This window comes from Scyliorhinus torazame, chromosome 15, assembly GCF_047496885.1.
Source record: "Scyliorhinus torazame isolate Kashiwa2021f chromosome 15, sScyTor2.1, whole genome shotgun sequence".
Lineage (NCBI taxonomy): Eukaryota > Metazoa > Chordata > Chondrichthyes > Carcharhiniformes > Scyliorhinidae > Scyliorhinus > Scyliorhinus torazame.
This window is the reverse complement of record NC_092721.1, coordinates 167,519,402-167,537,061: the sequence shown is the minus strand read 5'-3', so window position 1 is coordinate 167,537,061 and position 17,660 is coordinate 167,519,402. Positions and strand designations below refer to the sequence as shown.

The window sequence follows — 17,660 nt, the reverse complement described above, 5'->3', positions numbered from 1 at the left end:
ACCTGCTCCTGGGCCTAGCCAAACTTGCCATCAACAAGTTAAGGCAGCTGGCGACCGAGGGGGCGGTCCAACCTGATTGTTTGCCCCTCTACCACGGCTATATTCACGGCCGAGTGTCCCGGAGGAGGGAGCATGCATTGACCACCGGCACCCTTGAGGCCTTCCATGCCCGTGGTGCAATATTGACCTCTTTAATCGCATTTTAGTCTGATGTTTTAAGTTTCATTTGTGATTTGCTTTTTGTTTAAGGCAGTACCCCTTTAAGGGACTGTCCTTTTCATTTGCCCCTCAGTTTACTTGATTATTTGTGTTGACCCAAGATAGCTGGAAGCCTGGCCTCCAAGACTTACAACTCCAAGGCTCATACAAAACAGGAGTGAGACAGATGCTTGGGCCCCCAAGCAAGGCGTTACGATGAATTCGCTCAGCAGTCACCCCGTTCAAGGCATGATGGGAGGCAATGTGTTGTTTCCCCACATTAGAACAGATACCTTGAATGCACTCAACTGCCCTCACTCCTTGCCCTGGGAGACAGGAGAGGACACAGGGACCGCTGAGGCTCTCAAGGGTCAAAACACTTCATTCAGGTGGAGTGAGAGGGTCAACTGTGGGGAAGTGCTAATGTGTGACAGGGGAGGGAGTGAAAGACACACATATAGGGGATGGGGATGGGTGGATGTCCCAGATCTTGAGGGAGGCACAGGGTCAGGGCATTGTCTGGACTCCTCATTTCTCACTTTGATGTTCTCTTCTTTTCAGTAAGAAGTCTTACAACACCAGGTTAAAGTCCAACAGGTTTGTTTCAAATCACTAGCTTTCGGAGCACAGCTCCTTCCTCAGGTGAATGAAGAGGTGGGTTCCAGAAACATATATATATAGACAAAGTCAATGATGCAAGACGATACTTTGAATGCGAGTCTTTGCAGGTAATTAAGTCTTTACAGGTCCAGACAGAGCAACTGGAGCTCCGTCATCACAAAGTGGCACTTGGACATCACAAAGATTGTCCATTTGGACATCACAAAGATCACCTGTGTGGAAGGCTTCAGGCTGCACTCCTGCCAATCCTCTTCTTTTCGGTTGCCCGGGGGTCCCTGGGCTCCGGGTGCCCGGTCGCCTTGGGTCCTCTATAGGATAGAGGGGCAGCAGGAGCTCCGCGTCCTCTGGTGCTGACACTCGTGGATTCCCACAAGCACATGTACCATGCAGCTGAAGACCTGCACCATGGAGCTCGTATCTCAGGGAGGTCATGAGCTAAATTATGAAGCAGACATCCCCTGTCATGGAGTTCATGTCCTGCGCCACGGTCTCCATTGAGGATGCCACCTTCACAGTGTTGGCCTCATTGCATTGGAAAGACAGCGTCATTTCCTCGGACAGAAGATGATGGGTCTCCTCCAGTCAACCTTGCAGTCCGAGGAGGAATGCTGTCATCCCTTCCTGATGCTCGAGACACTAACTTTGCAGCTCCAGAAACTCTGGGATGGCCATACTTAGGGGCATGTCATCAACCTGTGCTTCAGCAGAGTACTGGGCACCAGCATCCGTCCGAGTGCCGGATCCCTGGGGCATTCCTTCCTCAGCCTGCTGTGGATCTTCAGCCGTCAGGTGCTCACCAGTGAGTGAGCCAGAAGCCCGACTGCTATTTAATCCCACTGAGGTTCGAGTATCTCCGCTGGTGGAGGGTGCTGGTGACAGGTGTGAGGCCTCTTCTCTGAGATGTCTGCCTCAGAGCTGCTCGAGTCCGTGGTGTTCAGGGGCCGTAAGGATAGTCCTGGCTGGTCTGTTGATTGACCTGCAATGGAAAGGAGATGATATTAGTGTGGGACAGGGGAAAACTGATAGAAAAGATCACTCTCGTAAGGCTTGTGCCATGGCTAGATGTGTTGACGGTTCTCACTTGTATCTTTGCCACTTACGTCGCCCTCTGCACAGGAACAGTCCTGCTCCTCGCCAGCAAGCTCAAGGGCTCATTCCTCAAATCGGTTAGGGTCTTGAATTCTGGCATCATTCTGGCCAGCTATGCCAACTCATGTCTGTTGTCCTCAAGTTTGTCCTGTAATGAGACAGATGGGAAGAGTATAGGTGGGAGTCATGCTACGTCAGATGGGGATGACGTGGGAGGTGAGTGTGGCAGCAGGCATTTGAGGAGCACCAGAGTTACTGGGGGAATAGGGGGTGGGGTGGGGGGGGGAGTGGGAAGAGTTGGCATGACAATTGCTGTGACCTCACGAGGTGGGAGGGAGTGAGTTTACCGTGGAGGTGTGAAGGCTGTGTTAAGGGATGCTGAGAGAGACACGAGGAGGTGGACTTACCCTGCTTGCACAAAGAAGGTAAATCTTCTTACGACACTCCTGCCCCATCCTCTTTTGCCGTGAGATGGCGCTGAAGACCGCGGCTACAGCCTCCCACGTGGGGTTGGTCACTTTGCTGGATTCACGGTTGCCCGCTTGTGGGTTGAGGGTTTTCCGCCTTTACTCGATCCCATCGATACGTTTGCTGAGGGCACCCTCTGTAAATTTGGCGCAGTCTTTCTATCAGCTGTCCCTCCAATTGTATTTGGAACAAGTGCTGGGGAGGCGTTTAAAAGGTGTGCCCCACTGATTACAGAGATTAAGTTTTCCCATGGTGAGCATATCAGAGGCAAGTCGCCATGAGCACGCCATGATTCACATGGAGAAAATAAATTGTTATAAGAGGCTGAATATATGGCAGCGGGATTCTCCCTGTTATTCTTTTTTTTAAATCTTTTTATTGGCATTTTCAAAATTTATAAACAATTATGTACATTGTTAGCCGTGATTATTCACTGTACAATACAGAAAAGGTTGTCTTTTCCTTCCCTTAATTTCCCCTATTTAAATTCTGCCGCCCTCTGGCTTGGCATGTGGTCCTCCCCCCCCCCCCCCCCTTGTTGTTTCCCCTGTGTAAGAGGGGGGTGTTGCCCCTTCCTCCCATGTTGTTCCTTTTGTGCCCCTCCAGCCTTTTCTTCTCTCCACCCCACCCCCCTACCCCCGCATTGCTCGCTCCTGTTCAGTCTTTTTTTCTCTCCCTTTTCTTTCTAACTTTCCCGCTTCCCCATCTTATTCGTTGAACAGGTTTTGGAACAGGCTGACAAACTGTGCCATGCATTTAGGAAGCTTTCCTCCGACCCTTGGATGGCATACTTAATCTTCTCCAGGTGGAGAAATTCCGAAAAGTCTGCAAGCCAGTCTGCAGCTGTGGGTGGTGCTGCTGATCGCCAGCCGAGCAGGATTCTTCGTCGTGCGATTAGGAAAGCGAAAGCTAAGGTGTCAGCCCTCCTCCCCATGTGTAGTTCTAGCTGCTCTGATACCCCGAAGATTGCCACATTTGGGCATGGCTTCACCCTCACCCCCAAAACCTTGGACATTGCCTCGTTGAAGGCTGTCCAGAACCCAGCCAGTTTGTGGGTGTGGTTGGCCGGGCTCCTCTGGCACCGTTCACATATGTCCTCCAAGTCCAGGAAGAACCTTCACATTCATGTTCTGGTCAGGTGTGCTCTGTGCACCACTTTGAGCTGCATGAGGCTGAGCCTTGCACAGGAGGAGGTGGAGTTAGCCCTGCTCAGTGCCTCGCTTCAGAGTCCCCACCCCAATTCTGTCCCCAGTTCGTCCTCCCATTTCTGTCTGGTCTCGTCCAGTGTTCGGGCTCTGTCCAGCAGCTGCCCATACATTTTCCCACAGAGTCCCCCTTCTTTACTGTCTGTGTTTATCAGGTCCTCTACTGTCTCTTTGCGGAGGAAGTGCTTTATTTGCAGGTGTCTCATTTCCTGTCCTGTCAGCAGTTCCCATTTCTCCGTCAGTTCGTCCAGTATCGCTAGTTTGTGCCCTACGTAAAAGTCCCTAACTATCAGTGTGCCCCCGTTCCGTCTCCATTTCCTAAAGGTCGCTATGGGGGGGGGGGGGGGGGATTTGTGATTGCCGCAGATGGGGGACATCCTAGTCAGCCCAAAGTGCTGCCTTAATTGGGTCCACATTTTCAGTGTGTCCAGTACCACTGGGCTTGATGTGTATTTTGCCGAGGGGGATGGAGTGCTACTGTAGCCAAGGCCCGGAGAGTTGTCCCCTTGCAGGAGGCCTCCACCATCCACACCCACTCTGAGTTGGGTTCGTTTACCAATCCCCTCACTCATTCCGCCGTTGCTGCCCAGTGATAGTACTGCAGGTTTGGTAATGCCAGGCCACCCTTGATTTTCCTCCTTTGCAATGTCGGTTTAGGAAGTCTTGGGTTCTTACCCCCTTACCCCCATCCCCCCACACACACACAAATGCCATAATTAAGCAGTCTATGTTTTGGAAAAAGGCCTTGGGGATGAAGATCAATATGGATCTAAACAGGAAGAGGAACCTCGGAAGCATGTTCATCTTGATCGTCTGTACTCTCCCCACCAGGGAGAGTGGGCGTGCGCCCAACCTCTGTAGGTCCTTTTTAACTTCCTCCACCAGGCTGGTCAGGTTCCATTTGTGGATCTGTGTCCAGTCTCTGGCTATTTGGATCCTCAGGTATCGGAATCTGTTCTGGGCTGTATTAAACGGGAGTCCCTCCAGCTCTGCCCCTCCTCCGTTTGTGTTCACTGGGAATGCCTCACTTCTGCCCAGGTTGAGTTGGTTCAATCCGAGAAGGTTCCAAACTCTTTCAGGACCTGCATGATTGCCTTCAGTCCTTCTTGCGGCTTCGAGACATACAGGAGCAGGTCATCCGCATAGACTGAGACTCTATGCTCTCTGGATGCCCTTCCAGCTTGTCGCATCCCACAGGGCTATTGCCAGGGGTTCGATTGCTAGTGCAAACAAGAGCGGGGATAATGGGCATCCTTGCTTTGTGCCTCTTTGTAGCTGGATGTATTCAGAGCTGGTGGTGTTGGTTCGAACACTCGCCTTGGGAACGTTGCACAGGAGTCTCACCCAGGCGGTGAATCCCGCTCCTTGCCCAAACCATTCCAGTATCTCGAGGAGGTACTTCCATTTGACTCTGTCGGAGGCCTTTTCTGCATCCAGTGAGAAGATCACCTCTGGTGTTCTCTCCCCGGGGGGGGCCGAACATGTCCCTTCGGTGTGGGGCCAGGGCTGGTGCAAATATTTTATAGAAGTCCGCCGGGAACCCGTCGGGTCCCGGTGCCTTCTCCGCCTGCATGGAGTTGATGCTCTCCGTGATTTCTCCCAGATCTATTGGTGCTTCCAGCCCCCTCCATCTGTCTTCCCCACGACTGGTAGTTCCAATCCATGAAGGAACTGTTTCATCCCCGCGTCCCCGTCGGGAGGCTCGGAGGTGTACAGCCCTCGGTAGAAGGTCTCAAATGCTTGATTGACCTCTTTTGGTTCTGCTACCAATTTGCCTCTGTTATTCTTGACTTGCGCTATTTCCCTCATGGCTGCCTGCTTTCTCAACTAGTGAGCATGTGGCAGCCAGCCTTGTCCCCATGTTCATCGAAGGTCCCCCGTGTCTGGCAGAGTTGGTGCACTGCTTTCCTGATGGATAGCAGGTTAAAATCCATTTGTAGCTTTTTCCTCTCCACCAGCAGCTCTACGGTCGGGGCCTCGGAGTACTTTGTGTTGACCTCCAGAATGGAGTCAACCAGCTGCTGCCTTGCCGCCCTCTCTTCCTTATCTCTGCACACCTTGTAGGCTATGATCTCTCCTCTAATCACGACCTTCAGTGCCTCCCATGGAGGGTGAGGCCTTCCCATTCTGGTCATTATTAACGTAATCGCCTATGGCCCGCAATGTTTTTCTGGCTCACTGTTATTCTGACCAGAACGGACACTTGAAAAAAAATTAAAAGATTCCGCCCAAAGTGCCATAAACTTACTATAATTCTATTTTATCTAAACAATGAGTACAATTTTGTGCTATTTTTAATGTCTGATTTGCTAATAAAGTTTACCAATAGATTTGCAATACTGCTCATATTCCTTCATTATATAATTTTCATATATAATACACAAATTAAATTCTTAACATTGAACATTTAGTAGGAAGCTGAACGTAGATCCAGAATTGGAAGATATTAGGTCTTTATTCTCATTCTGAAGATTTTGCTACTAAAATCCAATAAAATGCAGAAAAAAGTAACATTGTGTTCAAGAAAAATACAATGCACCTGAAAGCAATCAGAGCAATAGTCAGTATGACAGGAAAGGAATCTTACCTTGAGTGAATCCAATAACGCTCTCATTTCCTTTGCCCATGTGGATAAGGTATCCATGTTCTGGACCTTCCAGGATCTTGAACCTTAAAGCACTGTGCACACTGTCACGATCTTCAGCTTTTAATGCTTTGCTTGTAATCATAAACCCCACATGTCCTGTGGCGAGCCCACGAAGAGTGGGGGCACCTTTATTTACAATAATCTGAGGCACTCCGTTGTCCACCGGCATTGTCCGTATTTTCATCATCTGTGATTTTCGAGTTTCAAAGACTGTATCTGGGAAGACATAGAAGTCTGTGTGTGTGCCATCAGTCACCGTAAAAGAAAAGCTATCCTCAGAAAATTCCATCCCATCGTGCTTGTAACTGATGAGGTTCTCATTCAAGTCCTGCTTCGTAAAAGATGTGACAGACGTAGTGCGGTTGAATAGCAGCTGTCCATGAACTGGAACTTGCGTCACAGTAAATCGCAGCAAGCGATCAGGGGTGTCTCTGTCTTCAACAGTCAATTCAAATGGGGTAATTAGTTTTACTTCTCCTTCATTCACCATCAAGTCATGGAAAGTAAGGACTGGTTTTTTGTTGTCAACGTCACTGATGGAGATTCTGAAAGTGCGAAATACGGGGTTGTAGCCATCCGTGACTTCAAATTCGAAACTGTCCATTTTCACCTCATCATCAGACGTGTGTATGTAGTAAACTTTGTTACCAGCTAACTGAAGCTGTGAGAATGTCGTGATAGGTACTCCTGGCTGGTCTGTGCATTCCAGATGACCTCGAACAGGTGCTCGGGTAATACTGAAAAGCAGGTTTTCATCTGGGCTATTCAGGTCAGTGGTGCTCAATAAGTCTGTTGTCAGAGTTACTTTTCCACCTTCCTTTAGAGAGACTCCTTTACTGACCACATCAGGGAAGATCATATCAATACCTCCAATAGAAATATAAAAATAACGATCAATAAGTGGATTAATGCCATCTGTTACATCAAACTTGATGAGATCGCGAATGCCTTCCTGGCCAGTGTGTGTATACTGAATAAAATTCTTGTCAATATCATCCTGGGTGAAGTTCATTCCTACTGTAATGTTTTCAAAGTTGCCTGGAGGGAGAAGACACTGCAAGAGCCCTTGATTTGGCCCATAACGTATAACGTACACAAGTGTCTTGTCTTCAGAATCCAGGTCTGTAGCTTTAAGAATTCTGTTATTTATTGTTTTTGTCTCCCCAATCTCAATTTCAAGTCCATCATTTATGGTCATTCTTGGAGTCTCATCATCAAGTGGAATGACCATTATAATTACTGTTTTTTCAACACTGTACTTCCCATCAGTAAGTCGAATGTCAAAACTGTCTTCCTGGGTTTCAGAGTCATCGTGCTCATAAACAATGCTGGAGCCCTCTCTGATGTGATCCAAAGTAAAGCTCTTGACAAGGACAGTCCCTGTAGCAAGCTGATTTACTATCTGACCATGCTTTGGTGGTTTAACGATAGAGAAAGTCAAGTCATTGGCCGGGATGTCGGCATCTGCAGCATTGAGAATTGGAGTGTCAATAACAAGACTCATACCTTCCATTACCACAAACTCCCTCATGAAAATGTCCGGCTTTTCATCATTTGCCGGGATTATCACAATAGGAAAAAAGTGCCTCTGTGAGAAGTTAATTCCATCAGAGCAGCGGAAAGTAAACCTATCTTCCACTGGTTCAACAGTTTTGTGAATGCTCTGAACATAATTAATATGTCCTTGACGTACCTCTTTAAAAGTGAAAGCAGTGATGGCAGTTCCTGCGCGAGATGTCTCAGACCCAGGAGCTGGTGAAATGTTCTCCACATAGCCAGAAGTTGGTTGGACGATAATAGTACAGAGAATATCATCATCGGGGGTATCAAAATCTTCGGCTTTCACATTTTCCAGTGATATTGCATTTTTATTACCTTCAACGACAGTAAACTGTTTTCCTACAATAACCTCTGGAGCCTGGCTGTCAACAGGAAGGATGGTCACCTGCACACGAACACCTTGCACTTTATTCCCTCCGATGTTCCATTCATCAGACATATCAGTCAGAGTCAAATTAAAAGAATCTTCCCTTTTCTGCAGTCCTATTTCACCATTTGTGTGAGTATAAATCACAGCCCCGTTGATGATGTCTTGTTGTGTAAACCTTTCAGAGGGGATTCCGTTAACCAAGATGTGGCCCAGTTTTGGTTGGTCCTCAACAATGAAAGTCAATCTAAGATCATCTGTGTCTTCATCGGTCCCTTGGATGACATTGGTTGTTATTTCGGTGGCTCCATTTTCCAACACATCCAGGTAAGATCCAATAGTTCCGGCCGGCAGCATGATTGTTGGCACTTCATCATCAACTGGACGGACTGTTACTTTAACACTGATCGTAACTGTATGGACTCCATCACTCACGTCAATTTTCAGAGAGTCACCAGTGGACTCATCCCCATTGTGCAGGTAGGTAATTTTCCCATCACTTATATCATTTAAATTAAATGCTTCGCCTTCAGTGATACCCACCGCTGCATATTGCAACTGGCCATGCTTCGGAGGCTGAGAGAGGGTGAATGTTATCTGGGGTCCATCGGTGTCTGGATCGGTGGCGTCCAGTTCAGCGCTGGTAATTAGATAGGTGTCCCTTTCAAACATTACGAAGCCGGTGTTGGTTATTTGGGGCGGCTTGTTGTCGACCGGCTGCAGGAAGATGGTGCACGTCCCCTCCACGTTGTTGCCAGCCGTGTCCTCCACGGTGAAGTCGAACTGGACCACATGGGGGGTGATGCCCAGCTCCACGTCCGGGGGGCGGTAGGCAACTTTGTGGTGGTTGACCTGGGCCTGGGTGAACTCCATCACCAGGGTGGCGGGGCTCTCGGTCAGCACGATGTTGCCCATCTGCACCGGGTTGTTCTCGTCGGTGTCAGTGGGGGGCCGGGTGACGGTGTACTTGAGGTCGCGGTCGTCCGAGTCGAGGTCGGTGTAGCGCAGGAACTTCCGGCGGAAGTGCGTCAGGCGGTACTCCTCGACCACCATCTGCAGCGAACTGCCCGGGTGCAGCTCGGGCGGGATGTCGTCCACCGGCTGGATCTTGATGACGAAGGTGTGCTGTCCCGACTGGTTGGGGGGGTCGTTGTCGTCCTGCACGCGGAACACGAAGCGGTCCATGACGGCGGCGGCGCTGTGCGGCCCCACGTGCCGGTAGAAGAGGCGGCCGTCGGCGATGTCCTGCTGGCTCCACTCCAGCACCACCTTCTCGAAGGCCCCCCCGCCCTCGGGCCGCCGCTGCCACCCGGAGGGGTCGGCGGGCGCCTCGCGCTGCCGCAGCACCAGCTGGCCCAGCGCCGAGAGGGGCGGCTCCACCCGGAAGGCGATGGTCGAGTCCTCCGAGTCGACGTCGGTGGCGCTGAGGGCGAAGGGCGGGATGGGCGCCGCGCTGCGCTCGGCCAGCGCCAGGCCCGTGTTGGCGTTGAGGACGGGCGCCTCGTCGTCGGTGGGCACGATGGTGATGGGGAAGAGGAACTCGACGCGGTGCGCGCCGTCCGTCATGCGGAAGACGATGTTGTCGCTGTGCGTGTCGCTGCCGTCGTGCTGGTACAGCACCAGGCCGGCGTCCAGGTCGGCGGCCGTGAAGAACTTGGCGCCGCGCGAGCCCAGCACCGTCAGCTGGCCGTGCCGCAGGCCGTCCAGCACGCTGACCCGCACCTCGGCCAGGTTGTCCTCGTCGCTCAGCTGCAGGCTGTGGCGGCTGGACAGGGCCCGCGACTGGCCCTCGTACAGCAGCTGCCCGCCGTTGCGGCTGACCACCGGCGCCAGCGTGTTCATGGGCTTGACCACCACCATGAAGGCGAAGGGGTCCGAGGCGGCGCCCTCGGTGTCCACCACCTCCAGCTCCAGCTGGAAGATGCGCTCGGCGTCCGAGTCGGCGGGCGGCGGGCGGAAGGCGATGCGCAGCTCCCGCAGCTCGCGCTGGTAGAAGGAGGTGAGCGGCAGGCTCCGGTCGTCGGTGCTGACCACGCTGACCCCCTGGGCGGCCAGCTGCGCGGCCGGCGTGGTGATGTTGAAGATCAGCTCGTCCGCCTCCGACTCGGCGTCCTCGGCCGCCAGCATGTCGGGCGTGATGGCGGTCAGCACGAACTGGTCCACCTCCATCATCATCATGGCCACGAAGCTGGGCTTGGGCGGCGTGTTGGGGGCGCCCTCCCGGATCCGCACCATCACCTGGAAGTACTCCTGCTTCAGCACGTTGCCGCGGGCGTCCTGCAGCTCGGCCACCATGGGGATGTGGTCGCGGTCGGGCGAGCGGCCGGCCGCAGTGTGCCGGTAGCGGGTGTCGGAGCGCAGGAACTCCTCGCAGTCGGCCATCCGCCCGCCCGGCCGCTCGGGCAGCAGGCGCCCGTAGCGGGGCAGCCCGCCGGCGCCGCTCAGCGCGCCCACCCGGCAGCGCTCCCAGCTCGGGTTGTAGGCGAACTCCAGCACCTTGCGGTCCATGGCGTTGCTGGTGCCCAGCAGCTTGTCCACGCTCAGCGGCACGTTGCGGGTGACGATCTCCAGCTGGGTGAAGACCACCTCGACCTCCAGCACGAAGGGCAAGATCACCGTCTCCTCCAGGCTGTCGTAGCGCAGCTGCAGCTTGACCCGGTCGCGGGACGGGCTCCGGGCGCCAAAGTGCGAGTACTTCACCTCGTCCCCGCCGAAGTCGCAGGAGAACTTCTTGGGCGTCAGCTGGCCCGGCCTCTGGGACAGCGGGTCGTTGCCCAGCACCGTGACCGTGCACCTGTCGCCCGGCTGCACCTGGATGACCAGGTCGTGGATGGGGTCGAGGTCCACCGAGCGGCCGAAGGGCACACGGATGCCATTGTTGGCCACAAGGATCGAGTCTTCGGACAGTCCCGAGTTGAACGCGTAGTAAAGATCCACGCTGTCTAGGCTCTCCTGCCCTGATGTGCTACCTGTCACTGTCAGAGCCAACAACAGCAGCAGCTTGGCCACAGATCCACACAAGCTGCAAAACTCACTGGCCCTTCTCCGCTGCAAACTTTCCATGATCTTAACTTTCTTTTCGAAAAGATTTATTTTCATCCACTCAGTTTCCAAGGAAGAGTCGAATATAAAAAAAGGTGATAATTCTCTTATTCCTTCTTCTTGCTGTTGTTCAGTACCAGGTTTGCAGCCACACTCTCTTGTGCCTCTTTCAGTGGCGACATCAAACTCCCACTGCACCGAGCTGGAGCCCAGTCTCCGGCTATAAACTCCCTCAGCTTGGACTAACCTGTCTGCGGAAGTACCGCCCCGCTGCCGGCGCCGATTGGCGATCAATCAGATCCCAGCCCCACCGCTCCTTGTTGCCCCTCTTTCCGGCCGGTGGGTGGTCAGGTAAACTGTCAATTAGGTGACGTCTTGCAAAAAGGGTCTCCTCCCTACCCACCACCCCGCAATCCTCTTGTCTGGGAACAGACCCCCACCGTTCCGCAAACGGCGGAGCCAGTGGGGAGAGCAGTGCTCGGGGAAAGGGCGACAGAACAAATAGAGGGAGGAGGAAGAGAGAAAAGTTAGATTGTGTGTCTATTTTGGGGGGGGGGGGGGGGTTGGTGCGGAAGCACAAAGAAAAGCTGCAAGAAATTGATATCTTTAAAGATTGGGGGGGGGGGAAATTGAGGAGGCAAACAGTAAAACTCGGTGGATTGCTGTTATTAAAAAGAGGAAAGTGTGTTTGATTGTATGTGTGTGTGTGGGGGGGGGGGGGGGGGGGGATTGAGAGCGAGGAAGAACACAAACTAGTTGGAATGCCAAGGCAAGAGTGAAAAACATAAAAATGATGTTTGGAATCATTCTTTATTTTAATCCAGAAGCTTCGATCCCTGTTTTAAAAGTGAATCCACTTGTACACCCGGCGAACGCTGCTGAGGCTACACTTCAGGAATGAGCGAGTGGCGGGAGCGGCTGAGACGATTCCGTGTTTGTTTATTTATTACTGGCTTGTTTCTTCTCACAATCTCTTTTAACCTAATGGCTTGTATCTTTTCATTGATCGGGCGGGATATGCTTCTGTGTTCAGCATTACGCTTACAAACAACTGGCTGTTATCGATTGGCCACATGAGTGGAGGACAAGCTGTAACTGCGATCGCCCGTGCATAGTAACTTAATGAGTCCATTCAAGTATGGGATTGTTTCCACTATTTTACGAAATGTTTTCATTCAGAACTCTTTACCGCATCTATTTGAAGCGGGTTGCCGCCCGCGAACATTTCCCAAACTGTCCTTCACCTATAACGGAAGACTGGCTGCATGCACCCTTATGATTATTCATACATTCCCATTGGAGAGGTCCCGGGAATGTCTGTCGGAAATAAAAAATAGGAACAACACTCGCGCGCAAGGAAAGCCGAGAGGGAGCTGTGAACTGCACCGCTTCATGTGTGAACTGCACAGCTGCCTGACTGGGGGCTCTGAACTGGCAGTTCCTCCTTAATCCCACTTCCATTCAGTGAACTAAGGAAAAACAAAACAGCTATATTGAAAGGGGGCAGATGAAAGTTATGCAGATAATTATTCAGGGTTCCAGTTGCAATTATTTAACCCTTTCGCGTGTCAGCCTTTCAATACGAAGTCTTACAACACCAGGTTAAAGTCCAACAGCTTTAACCTGGTGTTGTAAGACTTCGTACTGTGCTCACCCCAGTCCAACGCCGGCATCTCCACATCAGTCTTTCAAGTAAGGCTTCGAACCTCTTATCCACTTCCTTCTGTTTGACGTCGACTTTTTAGTGGTAAATTAATCCGATTCCCCCCCCCCCCCCCCCCCCCCGGCAATTCCTGTTCCAAACCCGTTGGGCACTTTTAAAATGTAATCGTATAATCGAAAATACTTGTTGAATTCTTTTCCTCCAAATACAATCTGGATCAACAAATAGTTTGCAATTTAGCTTGCACAATATTTAAAGCACAAAAGCAGCTCTCTAGTCCACATCAACCACCTCTCAATTTACTTCATCTCACTTTATCAACATACCTACTCTCTTTTCCCTCGTGCGTTTATCTTAACTACACTCGGCATCCGATTTTGTCCTCTCATGCCTCTGTCAATTACATTGGACCATTTTTTCTCTTAATTTTGTGGCTGACCATTAATTAATGTACAGCAGGGTTTTTCAAACTCAGGGTCGCAACCTGCAGGTGGGTCACAGGAGGGCGTTGGGAGGGTGGCAGAGCGTTTGGTTGTGGCATTCCAGATTGCGGGAAGAAGTCCGCAACAGCCGTGACCAGTTATTAAGATTGCCAGCTGCGGGCAGTCCCCGATTGGTTACGGTGTTTGAAGGGGCTGGGCTGGGCTCTGGTCACAGCGCATGCGTGGGGGGCTTGGAGACAAAGGTTAACGGGCGGCCACGTGGGCCCGCGATGCAAGCAGTGGTGGCTCCAGCTTAGCGCTTCACTCTGGTGCTCGCCCTCAGTGTGCTACTTCTGTGGTCAAGCTGTTTAACGGCCGAAACAACGTCCGCTTGCGCTCCCACGATGTGAAGTACTGGTCGTGAAGTGGTCAGCAGTCTGACGGGTGGATGCTGCTACTGGACAGTGAAACGGAAGCCAGGTCAGTTTTGTCGGCGAGGAATGCTGATCAAACGAGGCCAGTCAATACGGCTGACACATGTCAACACTTGAAAAAACCTCCAGTCATCACTTTGAGGCCCCACTCTGGAAACTAGGATGCAAGTGCTTTTGGTGAGAATGGAGCTGGAGATTTGCTGGATGTTTGGTAGTGCAATGCAGCTGAACCAGTAAGAATTATTGTGACATTGTATGTGTTTGCAAATGTGGTAGTCACCACTGTTGTATTATATTGTATATACTGCACTGCATACGAGGGCATTACAGTAAGGCTCCTGTACTACAGTTACGGGGGTTGATCCCTTAAATGTGTGTGCTCTCCGAACTGCAGCCATTTCGGCAGCAGCTGTAGGAGGCCACACATCTCTGTAATAAAGCCTCGATTACTCTCTACTCTCGTCTTGTCGTAATTGATAGTGCATCAATTTATTACACAGAGATTTTACAAAGATGGATCTCCGCATCAAGCCAGATCGCCTGCAGCCGCATCCTCAAGCAGACAATGGCAAAAAGGACTTTGCACATTGGCTAGCATTGAAGTATACATCGGATCTGCGACAGATCCAATCACAGAAGCTCCAGATTCTGTACAGGCGGCTGAGCTCCGATGTCTTTCCCCTCATCCAGGACGCGCCTACCTACGCAGAGGCCATGGCAGTACTGAAGGAGAACTACGTTCAGCAGACCAACAAGATCTACGCCAGGCACCTGTCCACGCGGCACCAACTTCCCGGTGAGTCTGTGGAATGTTTCTGGCGTGCCCTGCTCGCCCTGGTGAGTGACTGTGATTGCCAGGCCGTTTCGGCCGCTGAACATTTTAACCTGCTAATGAGAGACGCGTTCATTACGGGCATAGGGTCGGCCTACATCCGCCACCACCTCTTAGAAGGGGCTATGCTTACCTCGCGGCGACCAAGAAACGCGCTCTCGCTCACAGTCGCCTCACGCAATATACAGGCGTATGCCCCCAACCGCACGGCCCACCCCTCCTGGGCATCGTGGAACCCGCCAGCAGCCACCCCATCGTGGACCCCATCATCGACCGCCCCCAGCTAACCCTGCGCCGCGCGGCAGCCAACCAACCCCGGGGGACCCAAGTGCTACTTCTGCGGACAGACAAAGCACCCCCGGCAGTGCTGCCCGGCGCGGAGCGCACTCTGCAAGGCCTGCGGTAAGAAAGAGCATTTCGCTGCAGTGTGCCAGGCCTGCTCAATTGCCGCTATTGTCCCTGCACCCCCCGCGTGCGGCCAGTGGGCTCCGCCATCTTCCTTGCCTCAGGCCACGTGTGGCCCGTGGGTACCGCCATCTTGCTTGCCTCACAACCAATGGGTGGATCTATCTTGCCTGCCCCAGGACACGTGCGGCCTGAGGGCGCCGCCACCTTGCCTGCCTCAGGACATGTGCGGCCCTTGGGCGCTGCCATCTTCCCTACCTCAGCACCCCTGCCCGTCTGGCATCTCATCGGGCCGCTCATCGCCTACGACCAGCCGCGTCTCGCCTCCGTCATGATCGACCAGTCCCGACCGCACAACCTCGCGACCGCGTCGACAAAGGTGAAGGTCAACGGGCATGAGATATCCTGCCTTCTGGACTCCGGGAGCACTGAGAGCTTCATCCAACCCGATACGGTAAGGCGCTGCTCCCTTGCGGTACACCCCATTAACCAAAGAATCTCCCTGGCCTCCGGATCCCACTCCGTGGTGATCCGGGGGTACTGCATCCACACCCTCACCATCCAGGACATAGAGTTCAGCGGCTTCCGCCGCTACGTCCTCCCCAACCTCTGCGCTGCCTTGCTACTCGGCCTGGACTTCCCGTGCAACCTCCAGAGCCTAACCCTGAAATTTGGCGGGCCCCGACCACCCCCTACTGTATGCGGCCTCACGACCCTTAAGGTCGACCCGCCTTCCCTGTTTGCAAACCTCACTCTGGATTGCAAACCCGTCGCCACCAGGAGCAGACGGTACAGCGCCCAGGACAGGACCTTCATCAGGTCTGAGGTCCAGCGGCTGCTGCGGGAAGATATCGAGGCCAGCAACAGCCACTGGAGAGCCCAAGTGGTAGTGGTGAAAATGGGGAGACAAACAGGATGGTCGTTGACTGCAGTCAACGGTACACGCAGCTCGACGCGTACCCCCGCCCACGCATATCTGATATGGTCAATCAGATTGCACGGTACCGGGTCTTCTCGACAGTGGACCTGAAATCTGCCCACCACCAGCTCCCTATTCGCAAGGCGGACCGTGTTTGAAGCGGAAGGCCGCCTTTACCATTTCCTTAGGGTTCCCTTCGGCCTCACTAACGGGGTCTCAGTCTTCCAATGGGAGATGGACCGAATGGTTGACCGGTACGGACTGCGGGCCACTTTCCCGTACTTGGATAACGTCACCATCTGCGGCCACGACCAGCAGGACCACGACGCTAACCTTTCCAAATTTCTCCACACTGCCAAACTCCTCAACCGAACCTACAACAAGGAGAAGTGTGTGTTCAGCACAAACCGATTAGCCATCCTCGGCTCTGTGGTTCAGAACGGAGTTCTAGGGCCCGACCCAGATCGCATGCGCCCTCTCATGGATCTCCCCCTTCCCCACTGCCCCAAGGCCCTCAAATGATGCCTGGGCTTCTTTTCGTACTATGCCCAGTGGGTCCCTAACTATGCGGACAAGGCCCGCCCACTCATCCACTCCACCGGTTTCCCACTGAAGGCCGAGGCTCACCAGGCCTTCAACCGTATCAAGGCCGACATCGCCAAGGCCGTGATGCACGTGGTCGACGAGACACTCCCCTTCCAAGTCGAGAGTGATGCATCAGACGTCGCTCTGGTCGCCACCCTCAACCAGGCAGGCAGGCCCGTGGCATTCTTTTCCCGCACCCTCCATGCTTCCGAAATTCGGCACTCCGTCAAAAAGGAGGCCCAAGCTATCGTTGAAGCTGTGCGGCACTGGAGGCATTACCTGGCCGGCAGGAGATTCACTCTCCTCACAGACCAACGGTCGGTTGCCTTCATGTTGAACAACACACAGCCAGGTAAGATCAAAAATGACAAGATCTTGCGGTGGAGGATCGACCTCTCCACCTTTAATTACAAGATTTTGTATCGCCCTGGTAAGCTCAATGAGCCCCCCGACGCCCTGTCCCGAGGTACATGTGCCAGCGCACAAGTGGACCAACTCCAGACCCTGCATGACGATCTCTGTCACCCAGGGGTCGCCAAAGCCTGCCAAGTCTGCGCGGAGTGTAAACTGCACTTCTAGCCAGACCATGCAGGCCTGGTGAAGGCCTCCTGCCCCTTTGAACGCCTCAGCGTGGACTTCAAAGGGCCCCTCCCCTCCACCGACCGAAACACGTATTTTCTCAATGTAGTCGACGAATATTCCAGATTCCCCTTCGCCATCCCATGCCCCGATATGACGTCTGCCACCGACATCAAAGCCCTCAACACCATCTTCGCTCTGTTCAGTTTCCCCGCCTATGTCCACAGTGACCGGGGATCCTCATTTATGAGTGATGAGCTGCGCCAGTACCTGCTCAACAGGGGCATTGCCTCGAGCAGGACGACCAGCTACAACCCCGGGGAAATGGAAATGGGCAGGTGGAGCGGGAGAATGGGACGGTCTGGAAGGCCGTCCAGCTGACCCTACGGTCCAGAAATCTTCCGGCCTCCCGCTGGCAGGAGGTCATCCCCGACACACTTCACTCCATTCGGTCGCTCCTGTGTACGGCGACTAATGAAACCCCCCATGAACGTCTCTTTGCCTTCCCCGGGAGGTCCCCTCCGGGGTTTCGCTCCCAATGTGGCTGGCAGCTTCAGAACCCATTCTCCGCAAGCACGTGCGGCTCCACAAGGCGGACCCGTTGGTTGAGAGGTTACAGCTACT

General features: G+C 53.1%; 1 protein-coding gene across 1 annotated transcript in view; it reads right to left on the bottom strand.

Moving 5' to 3' along the window:
* The window catches only part of LOC140391964 (FRAS1-related extracellular matrix protein 2-like), a 322,439-nt gene extending 310,846 nt beyond the window's left edge, over positions 1-11,593 (bottom strand). The window contains exon 1 of the mRNA XM_072477063.1: positions 6,169-11,593. Within this exon, the coding sequence (XP_072333164.1) occupies positions 6,169-11,254 (5,086 nt within the window). The 5' untranslated portion in view covers positions 11,255-11,593. The remainder of the gene's footprint in view (positions 1-6,168) is intronic.
* Between the last annotated feature and the right edge of the window lie 6,067 nt (positions 11,594-17,660).